The sequence below is a fragment of the Dermacentor andersoni genome, chromosome 1 (assembly GCF_023375885.2).
Source record: "Dermacentor andersoni chromosome 1, qqDerAnde1_hic_scaffold, whole genome shotgun sequence".
Taxonomy (NCBI): Eukaryota; Metazoa; Arthropoda; class Arachnida; order Ixodida; family Ixodidae; genus Dermacentor; species Dermacentor andersoni.
The window spans coordinates 84,445,728-84,462,026 of NC_092814.1; the positions used below are offsets into that span (position 1 = coordinate 84,445,728).

Consider the following 16,299-nt stretch of genomic DNA (forward strand, 5'->3'; position numbering starts at 1 on the left):
ATTGATTTGCTTTGTGTGATCCATTTGCTGAACTTTTCATGGAAAGAACTCGCACCTTCAAAAGTTGCCAACTGCTTTGCGCGCTCCGGTTTTTCCCACGCCGTTGTCAGCGACTCTCACAATGACCAGCCTGACGATGGCCGGACTCGCAGCAATCTGTACGAGGCTATTCATAAAATTGCTGACCAAGAGGTAGAAGGCATCTTCGAGATGTTCGCGTTGGCTGACGCTGCTGCTCCCGTGGTCACCTCAGCGACGGATGCGGAGACACTAATTGACACTGTTGGTGGCTCTGGCGAGGACGAAGAGCCGGCGGACAAAGAGCCACATGAAGTGTCAACTATGGGGCCAGACGTGGGAGTACCTACACCTGCTGCAAAATAAAGTTGAATGCATGGATGGCGACCGTGGCCTCATGCAATGGTTGGTCAAATTAGAGCAGGAGTTGCTTGCGCCTGGTAAGAACTTGAAACAGCCAAAGCTCACCGCCTTTTTTGCACCTGAATAAAGTTTTGCTTCACTGAACACATTGTATTTTGACTTCCTCACAGTTGTGAAATTTAAGCTCAACTGCTTTAGCTTTTCTCAGGTGGTTGCTTATATCAAAATACAGCTTGTAACGAATTTTTTCGCTGGCCCGCTGACTTCGTTATAATGAAGGATTGCTGTACTTATATTGGACAAATAAAAGGCTGTTATCACCAGCTATGGTGTGGAGTATAAAACATGAGAACATATTTGACTAGTAGTTACATCTGATGGGTAGGTAAAAAAAAGCCTGGTAAAAGACTGTGCCCCCTGCTTTGTGTGACAGGACCCCTAACTGGGACCTAACCAGTCTTATTATATTTTCATTTCATCGCTTTAGTAGTGACTAAAATGTATTATATTGCAGTGTGCTGTCCTTGCTTTGAACTACTTTCATACTGTGGCCACAGATACATGTGCCCCCCTAAGCTCCCTTTGCACAATTATTTTTCTCGGTCATTGTGACTTGTTTTATATGTGTTCCATGCTACACAATTATTTCCTAGCGTTCTATGAGTGCACTGCAGACTTGCAGATACACATGGAACTACCAGGCATATGCAACACAACTTGACAGGAGCTTGTAAAGGCCTCGATCTGATGTTTACTGCCACTTTAGAGCTGCTTTTCTCTCCAGAGTTCTGAGAGTGTCAATATGTTGCGATGAAAGTAGTGTAAAACCTATTGTCATATTTTCCTTCCTTCCTTGCTATACTGGCTGAATTGCTATGATGTTAGAGTCAGTCATGATGAACAGTTGAGTGCAATTCCATTGGTTAATGAAAAGGAAAATGACATCTATCAACTTCAGCTGATGCTTGTTTTGAACTTTTTGTCATTGCCACAAAAGAAAGTGAAGTACACATGTGTATGCTCTAAAAACTATGGTGCTGAATTCGTGCAATGGGTGATGTGTTGTGCAGTTCTATTGAATTTGTGTGTATTGATGCATGTGTGCCATGATGGTTTAGGTAGACATTTCTATCCTCCTATGCATATTATTGATTCTAAGTAAGGAAATGGGGAGAGAAAGAGATATCTGAATGACATGTATGTGAAACTGGGGTACAGGCACAGGAATAGTGCAGTTGACTTGGAAGCAAATTAGTATGAAAACCAAATATATTGCACAGTGATAAGCGGTGGCTTCAGTGAGCAGTGTGGCAAGATTGGCGAGAGCATTCAGTGAAATGCAGTGAATAGAACTTCAGGACTACTGGAATTCTGCTCATCTGTGCTTTCGAAAGCTGCTTTGAAGGACATTCTCCAAGTGATATGTTAGAATTTCCAAGTCCTGTAAGTTTGACATTGTGGGTTTCATGGTGTTAATTTCAATGTGTTCAGCTCCCAGCTTCCAGAAACTATTTCTGGTGTTCACCTGATCGTTGACCTAGTAGCTTGGGCAGAGTGCAGTGAATCTAGGAGCCAGGTGTTTCTTCTACACATTTGCAGCTGTCTGATGTAGATGTGCTTTTGTTTCTTTGCCTCCAAACACACTGCTTGTCCTCATTGGAAAAAGTGATGGGCATCAAGGGGCGTCGTGTTCATATGATTGAAGAGCTGAGTGACACGGTGATCTCCTTCCAGCGAGGTGACGTACTGCACGGTGTGATAGTTTGCGAACTGACTCACTCACCCTTTCCACCACCGGCGCTTGAGCTCTCACTGCAGAAATGCTGCCCAAGCCTGCACACTAGTGCTGCTGATACCTTTGGCTTGTCCTGCTATGCTTTGACAAAACCCTTGGCATGCCACACTGCTGCTAGTCAGTCTTGACCTGGTGCTAAGCCACTTGTCAATGGAGCAGCTACTTCTAGTGCTGTGTGTTGAAACACTCGTGTAGGATGAGGCTCATTTGGTGTACTGCTGAATGGGTTGCGCATATTGTAGCAAGAACAATACACCTCTGTGTAAAAGGGCAAAGGCTCCACTGCACAAGTCAGCCTATTTTTTGTACTTCCTTTGTTTTTTGCACTTATGGTTTTGGCTTGATGCATACTTATGGTGTTTGGTGTGAATGTTAATGTATGCTGGGTCTGTTGTAGACATCCTGTAGCCAGTTAAGATTTTGAAAAAACATTGCTTTGAAGCTACATTTAGCATTCAAATTGTGCTTGGTAATAGACTTACTGTTGTGAATTTATGGCCTGTAGCCATGGATTAATTTTTAACGTCTGCACTGGAGCCTGTGCTGTATCAGCTACAAGTACACGTTTGTGATAACCCATCACTGTGCTGGCCGTTGGAAAGTTGCTGCTCTTTAAGCTTAGGTTTAAATCCATGCTCGCCAGCTTATGTTGAGGTGCACAGCTGGCCACAATGAGACGAGTTTGTGCCGCAAATATTCATAAATGGATAGCTCAGAATGACCTAATATAGTTGACTTAAATTTTTAGTTTGTTGTACAAGCTGAAACTTGCAGCTTCTTTTTTTTTTTAATATACTGTGATGAGCTCCTGTGTGGCCTTTGTCGACTCTACAAAAAAATTTTTGCTTCATTTCATACTGTGATATAGTTGAGGATTCAGTACTTGAATCCCAGGTCTGCATAGCTGGAACAAGTAGCGGGTGGGTAGATAATGGCAGATTCCTTGTAAAACTTGCCAGCCAGGTTTCACACGTACTGAAGTAGCCATTTAATTGCTGCACTATAGACACTATGCTTATTGAGCTACCTACAACTCTAAAGCTTTTTTTTTTGTGCAATTAAAATTTTGTGTACCATACACATGCCCTCATACGTTTCCTGTACAAGCACTCATTCTTTAAATTAAAGTGTTGAGATAAACCCACTTGTTGACGAACAGCCCTTCAGTCTCTGTGGTCAACTCAAGACTAGCATCTGTAGTCACCTATAGTCATAAAAACATCTAGCAGAAAAAGGCACTTTAACATCAGTCTGCAAGTTCACTAAAATGACATACATCAACTGAAAGAACCTGGCAAGGACAGTCAATGAGGCTATTAGTTGTAACATTGCACCATATATTCAGGTTCCTTCAGTTAATTCTGATATTGTAAAACAATGCTACACATATCATAAGAAGCCAACAAACACTGACACCAGGGACAACATTGGGGAAGTTACTTGTGCTTAATAAATGAAATAAAGAAACGATAAATTCTAATAATAAAATAATAAAATCGGGCGCTCCAGCTAACCCCTTTCTTCTCGTTTAATACTACACATAGGCATGAAAAAGAACTTGGGACACTAAAGAGAAGAAAAAAGCCTGTATTAGTAAATTATGCTTTTGCAGTATCAAGAAAGCCGCTACTCTGAGAGGAGTCTTGGTAAGCCAGAAAAGACATAAACAAAAGACGGGTGGTGCCGTTGCCTTGGAAGTTCCTGCACTAGCTTGTCATAACATCATGGACTTTGATGGCATCTGCTCAGGCCTGGTTAATTCTTCTTTGGTAAAATGGACTGAGACTTAGCAAGGGTTGCGAAGTTTCACTAACCCACAATGCCCACATATGAGCAAATACCTTGATATCTGCAACATCACTGTGATGTACCGGTGTTGGGGTTTCAATGCGAAATTCAAGAAATGAACTATAGTTCAGCACAATGCGTTGGCGGGTTAGTTGGTGCGAATCTATAAATACTTTGTTTAGCGCAATATAACGGACACAAGAAAGGCGACAGGACAAGGCGCTTGTCCTGTCGCCTTTCTTGTGTCCGTTGTATTGCGCTAAACAAAGTATTTCAAGAAATGAAGTCGAGCTTCATTTTCTCTTAGTAATCAACTTCTTACTGTGAAATTAACGAAAATGGACTTCAGAGAATACTTCATTGGTTTAAGATGATAGTCTTTCTCCTTAATGTCCCTTAAAGGGGCCATGAAACATTTCTCAAACATACTAAAAAGAACATTGCCGATTTGTTGTAGAGGCTGCTGTGAACATATGAACCAAATATTACTGCACTGCACTCAGCAGGGAATTTACAATCTGCTGTCACACAGTGAAAAATTGCTTTCCCTCTCTTCTGCAATGTAGTCATGCAGCGTCATAAAAAGCAGCTGGCCCACCAAATGCTATTGGCTAATTTCGTGATAGCGAGAACATTCTCAATAATGCATAATTTCTAATTCTGAATTAAATTAATGAAAAACATACATGTCTGCTATCTCAAAAAACACGAAAATCATTTTGTCTTTGCACTGTGGGTAGCTGCGTCTGCTGCGCTTGGTCACCGAAATGGCAGTGGTGTGCTACGTAGCATAGTCTACAGTGGCCACCACTAGGGGCTGCAATGAGCCCTTTCATTGCCACGACACAACTTTGGCCCGGACTTTGCTCTCTTGGCTTCTCCACTGTTTAGCTTCCACCATGCTAGTGGAGATGAAAGGAGAGAAAGAATGTGGTATCGGTGTCTCTCCACTTATAGTGGAATGATTTGATAAAATTTTGCGACGTGAGATTCTTGAGGTAACGCCCTTTAATAATGCAGCCATTCTATGATTAGTTAGAAAAGTGTTTCAGAGCCCCTTTAACGAACGGGCATTCGATGCAGTCTTATTGTGTATCTGCCACAACGTGCACGTGGTTCTTGTAGCTGGCTTTCCTTGTTTGGCTCTCATCTTTAGGCTTTGTGTGTGTGTGTGTGTGCGCGCGCGTGATTTTTATTTTGTTAGGGGATGTGCTTGTGTTTGCTGTATAGATTTGCATGAATAATTTTAGTTTTGTCTCCATGTCACCAAATATTGTTTTTCTTTGGCATCAGTGCATGCCAAGTTAAGTGCAAATGTGCCTGAATTCTGCATTTTTGAATTGTGTTGGATGCTGTATTCGTGAAGTTGCTAGGAAATATGGCTTCTACTTCTGCTGCTGCTGTTTGTTTGTTGCATTGAATTTGTGACTTTCTGGCTGACAACTTTCTTGTGGTTACAGTAAATCCAGGTGTGCGAGACAGGCTGGTACAGATAACAGGTCCCAGTGAGGAGACAATAACGTAAGGAACCCACTCTCCTGTGGCCGTTTGTATGTTGGTTGCATTGGGTGCCTTGCAGTGAACAGGAGCCATGTTCTCAATCACTTTTCATTATGTCACTTTCACTTCATTGTTAATTGGCTGTACAAGGGAACAGAATGTGCTGAAATAGACCGTTGAATGTGCATATTTCTTCTGGAATTTTATTCACACATTTGTCGACTGCCTTGGCAAGATGTGCTGGAGCAATCTGTGTGAACAGCTAAAGCTAGCGCTAAAGTGAATTGCATTGAAATTTTTCATCATGCAAGCTGAAAATACCCCTGGAAGTGATCAAGAATATGGCCCCAGGTTTTTATCTAGAATTGCCTAAAAGGGCACTTATGGGATTTAAGAGTGCAGGTACTATGCCAAACAAGACAGGAAAATTGAGACTTGAAGTGATCAACAGTGGTTGAACAAGGAATGTCTCAGGCTTTTGAGCCTGAGGCATCCCTTGTTTGACTACTGTTGATCATGTGTCGTGCCACTAAGTTCTATAGGTGATGAAATTCATGACCACCACTTCACTAGTACATAGTGTGGCAAATGAAAACAGGAAATGTCCGAGGTGGTCTCGGACTGCTGACTGCTGACCGCTCGTATAGGCTGATATACGCTGATGCCTTATTTTCATATGGTTTCATTGCACACTGTATATTGGAGTATGTGCGTGTATAATCTGCTACTAATATGCACAAGGATATATGTAAGGCAATGGATCACTTTCTCAACAGCACACGTGGCTCAGCATAGATAAATCCTAGGGGGCTTGCAGGGGAAAGGACCATGTGTACATCTCTCTTTGTCTTCTCTTATCCTCTGAGCTTTCATAGCTTATTGGGCACTATCACCCGAAACAGTGTATTAAGCGAATGTCTGTGCTTTTATTCAGCCTGTGCCTGTATCTTTTGCAATTTTCTTATCTATCATGCCAAGTGTCCCATACAAGTCATAACTGTGGGGCGTCATCTGAGCCTATAATGAGTGACGAAATGAATGGTATGTAAAATGTATTGTTATGAAATGAGCTCCCTGAACTATGCACCCTCGTAAAAACTAGCCAGGTTACATTATCAATGGCTCGAAAAGTGTTGCTTTTGTGCCAGGTTCGCAATTCCATGAACTCTGTCCTAAACAAATTTAAAGGGACATTAAAGTAAAGTTATACCACCAAAATGATAATATGAAAAAAACCGCTCTTACGGTGGGAGAAGTGTGACAAGACAAAAACGACTGACTGGTGGCAACGCTGCCTTCAAATTCTGGCACCAGTTCACCGTGACATGGATTCTGCCAGTCTCCTCCAGAGGAGACTGGCAGAGACTGGCAGTCTCCTCTGCCAGTCTTCTACCAGTAGGTAGTTAATGCTTTGTTGGTAAACATGGAGCACATTGTATCCTAAAGCAGCCAAAGATTGCACTTTGCAAGTTTCAAGCACTCTACTGAGCCACAACGGCCTAAATCTGATCAGATAACTTAAAATTTGTGCGCCACACTGACATGTCAGCACTCAGGTTGGGGTGCAAATTTCAAGAAATGAAACTCGGACCTTAATTTTCTTTTCTGATAATGAAGCTGCTACCACAAATGTGAAAAGAGTTCTGAAAGAATGCTTTATTAGTCTAAACTGCTTTGTTATTTCTCTTTGGTGTGTCTGATGCACAGCTGCTGCCTCTTTTTTGGATGCGTAGATTCAACATGTACTACAGCAAGCTCGTCACTGTAACTAAATAATGCAAGCAAATCAGTGCTTTTTAACAGCAAGAGGCGTGAAGCAACACTTTCATTCATAGCCAGACAATCTGTCACGCCTATCTGGGGAAAGCAAACTGGGCCATCTCAAATCAGTCTGAAACATGTCCACTCTCATAGAGTAAGCTTCCTATGTCGATACTGTTGCCAAAGAATAATTTTCCTTCAAGCTCACAAAGGGAAAATTGCAGCCCTGTACACTTGCCATCCTTGGAGCACAGGCAGGACAGCCGTCTGCGATTTTGATATCCACCACTAGGCGACCTTTCAGTGGTGCTCTTACATAAAGTTGCTGTATATGGCTCCCGTTAGGGAACCGGAGTTGGTGCCACTGTCTCTCTGCGCGCCACTCGTGTCGCCTCCAGTAATTCCAACACCGCTATTGCCTGAGCTCCATCATGTGGTCAAAACGGGCTGCACTGCATTACGGAGAAGCCAACACTTAAATTAAATTATGGGGTTTTACGTGCCAAAACCACTTTCTGATTATGAGGCACGCTGCAGTGGAGGACTCCGGAAATCTGGACCACCTGGGGTTCTTTAACGTACACCTAAATCTAAGCACACAGGTGTTTTCGCATTTCGCCCCCATCGAAATGCGACCGCCATGGCCAGGATTCGATAGCCAACACTTCGAAAGTGATGCCAACATTTAGCAGGACCTGGCCAGCCAAGCGCAATTGACATAGACGCTGTTGTTATTCTTGTTGCTTCCTCCTCGATGCAGCCTTAGTCAGTACACATGTCTGCTAGATTAAATCCATAACACGGCTAAATTTGTTGGGGATGTGTAAAATGCGATAAGGGAGCTACACTTGAATCGTGAGAATAAACATAGTGGTGCAGGGCAATGCAAATAACGAATGAGTGCATGCATTTCCTCGCATCATTCACCTTGATAGTATTCAGCTTTCATACTTTTTAAACACAAGGAATGTTAGACGTGACAGTGCTGTTTTTTGAACACATGCATTCGCGTCTTTCAGCTGTTGCGAGCCGTGATCCATGCCTAATAAGAATTGGAGCTAATTTATGAAAACTTAGTCTTATATGTCATATCATGAGAAGCCAACCATTATATGTGAAACCTTGAATAGAAATTGGAAAGGCTCACAAGCATTGCCACCATGCACCATTTATGTTTGTCACATGCTGCATTTTCACTAATCGTAAGATACTAAGTATGGCAAGCGTAAAATCCGGGCTCGTGAAAGTGAGGTGACCAATCAACTTGTACTTCCATATTAAAAAACGAAAAGAAAGGGAGAAAAAAAAGAAAAAGCTCTGCTGGCAGTGCCGCGCAAGAGCAGCTCTTATGTGTACGGGAAGTGGCCTTCCTGCTTAACTTTAGAGCTCAAAATGGCGGACCTTGGCACAACTCTGGCTTCCTAAAGGGAGCCATATACAATAACTCAACTTCTACAGGTGGTGCACACCGCCTATTGTTGTGCGAAGCAGTGGCTGCTCCCAGGTCCTTTTTTAAGACCCAACAGCAAACCTTGGATCAACCTCGGTTGCTAGATTCCCCTCAAAGAAACCGCAGCATTTGTTTTATGCCAAGAGAGACGCAGTTGCTTACGATGAAGGGGGTGACTTGTGTAGGATTCTAAGTTATGCTGGCAATATCCAAGGTCATATACTTTGTATAGTGGCTACCACCTGCTTTGAGTCAGACAGGGGCTTGCACGGTGAAGGCACCCATTTCTGTAAGTAGAGCCAACATAGTGGGGGAAGTTCTTCAAGTGAGTTCTTTTGTAGGAAAATACAGTAAAATTAGACAAACTGCATTTTCTTTCAGTTTTTTATTATCTATTGTTGAATGCTATTTATAAATTTTAAATGGAGACAATGCATCTGATGGAGACAATGCACCCTACATTACTTAGTCAGATTTCTGATTACATTGTGGGTGAAACACCAAGGGCAATGCCCACTCACCTTTTTGTAGCTTCTAGTGTGCATGTTGTGGAAGAAGTAGAAGCACAATGGAGTGCTTGAAGGGTAATCTTCGATTTGACATTAACTCTATTTGTATTCAAGATGTTCAGACACTTTGCTGGAGGATATTCATGAAGTGTAATGCCATGTAGCGTTGTTAACATGACTTGCGGGGCCCCTTTAAAACCAATTTTTCTGTCGTGATAGTGCTCCAGTACTTTTTCTGCTTGTAACCTTTTCATGTATAGTATTTTATGTAAATGAATGTTTGCCATTCTCAAGTTTGGAGTGCAAAGTGTTTATGCCTTCCAGTTTAGAACAACCAATTTTTTAGTGAAGAGAAAGTGTAACCATACTACTACTATATTCACTGTCATAAATTAAGTGTTTCACCTCTTTGCAGCTGTTATTGACAAATATTTCTATGTGGCCTTTGTGAATTCATGTAAGTTCTGGTTTTTTTTTTTTTTTTTCCTTATGATTAGGCGAGCTAAAGAGCTGATCGAAGATACTATTCGACGCAATGCATCTCCAGTTCGGGTAAGCATATGGTATTTCTCACAGCTAGGGCAAATACTATAAAGATGGCCTTCTTATTTGGCAGGAAATGGGAGATGAGGCATCCAACAATTATGGCGTGGGGGCTAAAGAGTCCTGCCAGAAGCCTTCCCTGGTGCACAGTTACAGCATGGGTGATGCTAGTGTGGGGGAATACACCACCACCATCACTGTGGGCAGAGAAACCATCCGAATCAGTGGACACAAGGCTGTCCTGGTTAAGGTGAGTTACTCTTTCAATTTTGCTCTGCTCGCAATCTGTTTCTAGCACCGTGGCAAGTTTTATATGCTATGCATTCTTCTTTGTGCTCTGTACATTGGAAACTATAAGTAGGATAGTGTTAAGGTAATGTTAGTTTGTGCTTCGCACTATAGAACTTGTAAAACATTTGCTGCTATGTATGCTAATAAAATATTTACCATTAGTGTATGCTAAAGTTCCATGTTAGTAGTGTTAAGTCACCTGCCACTTAATAAATTGCTCTACCAGCTGCTGAAAGCAACAAGCATGTAAAACTGCTCAGGCTCTAGTGCCCACAGGGGGAAAGCATAGTAAGACAAGTGGCAGGGTGCTGGAAAAGGAAGTTGCATTAAAGGAGCCCTGAACCGCTCTTTATCGGAAGTGTAGAAATGCATTTGCAGTTAAAACAGGCTATTTCAGAGATACTTTGCCACAAGAAAGTACTTCAATGCATTCAGCGGAAGGGAAGCTTATCGGCAGTCAAACACCCCCTTAGCAGTGCTCCTGCTCCTTCAATGCCTTGCACTGCAAAGGCTACAGCGGAGCGGAGTGTGCCAACTACGCTCCGCCTAGTGAATGTCATGATCATAGAGTTTCGTATTAGTATAACTAGAGGGAAATCTGGCACTGCGATCGTTCAACCATCATGGGAATGATGGGAAGTACAGGCTACGGATTGGCATTTTGTTGACTGGCGAACTAGTTTACAAGTATTTTCTGGCAGTTTTGGTTTTGTTCTCAGAGCAATTGCTATAACCTGCAATGGGACCGTGCAACGCAAAGCTCTCCGCCTTTGTTCTGTTGCTCGAAGTGGCGATGGGGCCAGCGGCTGGGACGATGTTTGTGTGGTGTCGAAGCCCTGACAAGAAAGTGACGGCATCGTAAACGTTGAAAGAACACGTTTTGACCATTTGGACCTTGGTTTGTTAAGTTTGGTAGGTTGGCGTTGTAGCGTTACGTGCTTTATGAAACTTCAGAATAGGAAAAAGAAGGTACTACTAATACAAGGCATAGGCAGTTGTACTTCTAGTGGCTTGACAATAATATTTTATTGAGAGGTTCATTATGCATTGCTCATTTATGTGCTCATTGAAATGCGTGTTTCAGGACTTTGAGAACACAAAATTACTAGTGGTAGGAAAGGTTGCTGCATCCTGGCTGTAGTCTAGTGTCACAAAATAGGTAAGTGCAAAGCCACCCCATAACACTTCAGAAGCAGTACGTCAATATAAAATATAATGAAGCATACTCGTAGGAGGCCACAAGCATCCTAGCTAGCACTGCAGCAGATGTGCTTAAAAGTACTTGAAGACGTTCAGCAATCGTGACAGCCGATGCAGCCTTTCGAAAGAGCGAGAGAGTTCACAAGTGCCTGTTGTCTGCGAGAAAAGTCTCGCGTTTGCAGCGAGCAGGCATCGTAGCAGACGACTCTTCTGGAATTCCTCTCAAGGGCGCAACACTTTCTCACAATACAAGTTTTATTTCCATAAATACTTGATGAGTATATTTATAAAAGTACATGCACGGTTGTTATTGCTGTTGTAAAAATAAATAAATTATTATTCTCTGGAGTTAAATTAGGAACAGAATCACACAAGAATGCATACCCTGGTGTGTCCTGGTGATAAACCATAGTAAAACGTGCTTCAGTTTCAAAGTCATACAAAGTTTATGTAACGTGTTGTACATTATATAAGATATTTAGGATATAAAACTAGATTTTACGCGATCATATTTGAGTATAGCTTCGTTTACTGCGCTGCAAGCAAACGCCACTAGTCTAAAGATGGAAGTCAATACGAAGCCTGTACTTCCCATCATTCCCATGTAGGTTGAGGCAACGCTCATGAGAGCCCCTGTAGACACTAGCACCACATTTCCCTCTAGGGTATTTATTTAGAAACTCTATGGTCATCATGGCACGCAGTTCACGTAGGTGCCACTACTACTGATTTTGGCGTCTACGACGCACCAAACGTAAGCCAGATACGGTTGTCCTCAGCGAGCCGTAATGTGCTCAGCCAGCGGACTCGTCGTGGTAGCCCATGGTGGCCGCGGTATCAAAGCTACATAGCAGACTGCAGCTACATGCAACTGTAGTGCATATGCGCAGCGTTTTCTTTGTCCACAACAGGGCTTGAGTTCATTCGCACTCATATGCTCGAGTCAGGCGATGCTATGTGGTGTGGACCGGCTTTTCCTGCGCCAGCTTGACCGATGGATAGCAGCCACATTCTTTTGGTAGAACATTCCAAAGAGGGCGCATAACAAGTTCCAGTGTATGACCAAAATTTGCCATGTGGCCTGGTGAGGGGCCCTTTAATGTTTGCCTGAGCACGTGTGACACCAATAAAACTACGAACCTTATTTCGTGCAGTTATCTCTTTGCTATCACCATCAATGCTCTTCTTTCTGCCAAAACTGTGACTCTTCTGTTTTTCTTTTCTCTTTTATTTTCGCTCAGGACAAATATCCGCATCTTTTTATACTGTTTTTCATTTGTGGGTGCCGGCTGTGGGGCACTAAGCACAGTTAGCTATGGTGTCCAAGGTTTAAGGCCCCGCTCGACACAACACCCACAAATTTTGGACGCTTTAACCACATCGATGTAGTATTGCTCTCGGCGCAATCTGCACCACACATGCTGGCACTCATAACCCGGCTATTATGGCCCAGTCTTCATCCAAGTTGTTTGTAACTGCATACTAACAAGATACTATCCACCAGGAATGCTCTAGAAAGTTGTGAAGTGTTTTTAATGTTGAAACTTTAAAACCTCAAATTAACAAAATTAGTAATTTAACGAAGTTTTTCACTGCAAGTGCAACTTAATTAAATCGAAATTCAACAGTAGTCTGCCCACGAGCAGATGATGAAGCTGAAAAATATTCCCAACAATTCTTCAACTCTTTCTCGCAAACTAAAAGAAAATAGGAGTATTGAACTACACCACATATTTAGTTGTAAAATCCCCAAAAGGCCAAATTTGCAAAAACAGAATAAACTTGAACATTTTAGAGACGTCTTAAAAAACGTAATCATCACCCATCTTTATTGAAATTTTACAGAATACCCACTAAGGGCTAGTAAAATTTAGTACTGCAAAAACATGTTGCATTATTTTATTTTATTTGAGAAAATTGAGCCTATTTTAAGTCCCATGTATGGTCATCCCAATAATGTGTCTCATTCTAATAACAAAATAAAAATCACACTCATATTGATTTCTGAACTCGTTCGTTTTGTTGTAGTAAAGAAGAGTGATTCAGAGTCATTTTTGCCTCTTTTTAGCCATCAACTGAGTTGAGCTTGAGTTTTCAGGGCTAAAATAAAAATTGGGCAGGCTTTATCAGGGGCACAGCCACAATAAAACATCTTGTGTGTGCTACAGAGGATGTATGGGTACTAGGGTACAGAAATGATGTAACCAAATAGACAAGTTACATTTATTCATGCATTCAAAAGCTTCCATAGTTATGTTACACCTAGTTGGTCTCGTAAGGTATAATTTTGCAATCATGCTTGCTGCCTATTTGTTTTGCAGAGTGTGTTTGGGCACAAGGGTACAAAATGAAGCCCCCTATCGGTGACACTCGAGATTGACCTGCTCCGCTTGAGCCCGCCGCAATCATAGATGGTTGGGGCTCCTGTACTTGCCTCAATCTCATGCGCTTGTGCTCCCTATGGAAACCGACACATTCTACCTTGGTCAAAGGGGCTGGGTATCCCTCTATCTTGCTGCCCGAGTCTCTTCACATCATTTCTGGGCCCTACGTGTCGAATGCAGGGGCGCCATTGCCGAGCAAGTGTGAAATTTGTGTGAGCAAGTGTGAAATTTCTGCATCAAATTGTACTCTTGTTGCCTTTACCTCTCGATGAGCACCAGATTGAGTTCGATAAGTTATGCCTACTATAGCATCCTCAGCTCTCTCAGATGCAATGACTCCTGCTCAGATCAGCAAGTGTACTGCCAAGCTATGCCTCTGAATACTGCATGTGAGGCTAAATTTATATTCGGTTGTGCCATGCATGGCTAGAGTGCCTCAATGTCCTCCTCGCCTGCTGCTCCGTACAGGGTGGAGACAACCGTGGTGTCCACTACAGCATTGGGCACACAAGCGCTGGCAACACGTCCCTACGGCGTCCGCCATTTGCGTGCCCAACGCCGTAGTAGACGCCACGGTTGTCTCCACCCTGTACGGAGCAGCAGGCGAGGAGGACATCAAGGCACCCTAATGCATGGCACAACAACAGCGCCATCTGCACACCTGACTCATGCATGATTGCGTAAGGGCTTCTTTCCTCTACACAGCAATAAGAAAGTAGCACTCATGGCATTTATTCACACATTAGAAAGCTTACACGCTTAACTTATCATACAGCTAGTGGGGGTCCTACGGTCTAATCTTGCAATTGTGCTTGCTACCTATTCCCCGCGTCGTCAAAGGTGGCGGGCACAAAATGGCATCTCCCCGTTTTGTGGCCCGAGTTTCTCCACACCATTTCTGGACCCTACGTGCTGGACAGGCAGGGGTGCCATAATTGATCAAGCATGAAAAATCTGCAAAAAATTTCTCACTTACAACTCTTAATGCCTTACAGCCTTACAACTCTTAACGAGCAAAGGTATTAGTTTGATGCATTATACTTGCTATGGCTTGATGAACTCTCTCAAATGTGACCAATCCCACTCGTATCAACAAAAGTACTGCCAACCTATGGCTCTGGGAATGCCGAGTGCAAGGCTAAATTTAGCTCAGATTACATCATCTATGGTGTGAGAACTGTGCCATCTGGGCATGCATCACATGCATGATTGAATGATGGCTTCTTTCCTCTGCGCGATGATACCAAAGTAACGCACGTGGGGAATATGGTTGCAAGGATATAAGCGATAATAGTATGACATGTTTTCGTTGAATATGGTTTTAGTAAGCGACACCTAGACCGAACTGAAACACATCTCAAGTCAAAAAGATGCTTAGTTGCATGTGGACCCCCCCCCCCCCCCCCCCCCCCTTCTCTTTCAATCGCAAGTTATCCACCCCTCAGACATGTCTGGAGAGAAGCCTGTATAAGAAAAACAGTCAAACCTCGATATAACGAAGTCTGTAAAATCTGCAACTTGTTATATCGAAATTTTGTTGTATTGAAATTCTACCTTTCATGCAATAAGTACAGGTGCCAATCGATTTTTCTTACACGGAATAGGGCTGCGGAATTGTACAAATTATCGGACAATCGAAAAAAAGCAACATTGAATTGAGAAAACAATTCATTTTGATTAATTTGGGAGTTGGCGACGAATGGTACAGTTTCATGTCACGTCGACGCTATCTGCACATCGGTGGTACGAATTAAGCGAAGCCAGCCACGCTTTCGCGTGTACTCCGCCCCCGTGACTGATAGTGCTGCCTGCACTAGGACGACACTATCATGAACAGCGGGGAGTAAATGCTTCGTCTGCCTCTCGCTCCAACGGGTTACCGAAACTCGAGATTACGCAACCTCTAATGCTAAACGCGCGGGAAAACAGCACACATGATGCCACGCCGTCTCGGCACGCCCACTCTTTTGACACGCAGCAGATTACCTCTAAAGCAGGGTGCCTGGGTGCGCATGCGCTCAGCGAGACAAACACCACCTAGATAGCACAAGGCCTGTTTACTCCGATTTATGACGTCACGCTACCTGGCCCGAAATTTACATTGACAAGGCTGGCATAATGAAAGTGGTGACATCAAAATCACTGTTGTATACTCGGCAGCACCCCCATTAGATTGGATCGGGGTGAAAAGGCCTTGTGCTGTCTAGGTCAATGTTACTAGACTAGCTTCAGTTTTAAAACTCGGCGCCGTTGCACGGAACCACCACACGCCCGCGCCTTCGTGGCGCTGCAGTCGCGCCCGGCTTCACTTCCTCACTAGCCGGCTACGGGGGCGGGCCGGACTAAGCACGCGGTGCAGGGTTGGTGTATTCTGTGGTTCGTTGTTGATGGCGAATTTCAGCAAGCATGTCATCCGTGGAACTGTAGCCTTCGCCGAGAATATCAGCAGACGATGCCGACGTGCTGCGTACCTGGCTGCATAGGCCGCTATCGGAACGATGTCGACAGTTCGGCGCGCCACTTTTTCTGTGCTCCCAGCAATGCGACGCTTCGCTCGGCGTGAAATAGAGTGATTCGTCGTGCCGACCGGGAACTCTCTGCGAAATCAACGGCACGCGCTCGTGCCACTGCTCCCGCATTCGTAGTCGTCTTCCGCAGCTGGCTGCGTAGCCGTTCATCTTTCCAGCGTAGAATTTC

At 43.4% G+C, this 16,299-nt stretch overlaps 1 protein-coding gene across 8 annotated transcripts in view; it reads left to right on the forward strand.

Moving 5' to 3' along the window:
• The window catches only part of LOC126546314 (eukaryotic translation initiation factor 4E-binding protein Mextli-like), a 100,620-nt gene that overhangs the window by 38,516 nt on the left and 45,805 nt on the right, over positions 1–16,299 (forward strand). For 7 of the 8 annotated variants that reach the window (XR_011892488.1, XM_055061685.2, XM_072286185.1 and 4 more), the window contains 4 exons: positions 2,048–2,119; positions 5,425–5,485; positions 9,682–9,736; positions 9,801–9,977. Coding sequence is in view for 7 of the 8 variants with exons in the window: in XM_055061685.2 (XP_054917660.1) it covers positions 2,048–2,119; positions 5,425–5,485; positions 9,682–9,736; positions 9,801–9,977 (365 nt within the window). In the remaining variant the exon portion in view is untranslated. The remainder of the gene's footprint in view (positions 1–2,047; positions 2,120–5,424; positions 5,486–9,681; positions 9,737–9,800; positions 9,978–16,299) is intronic. The other variant, XM_072286190.1, reaches the window with a different exon arrangement.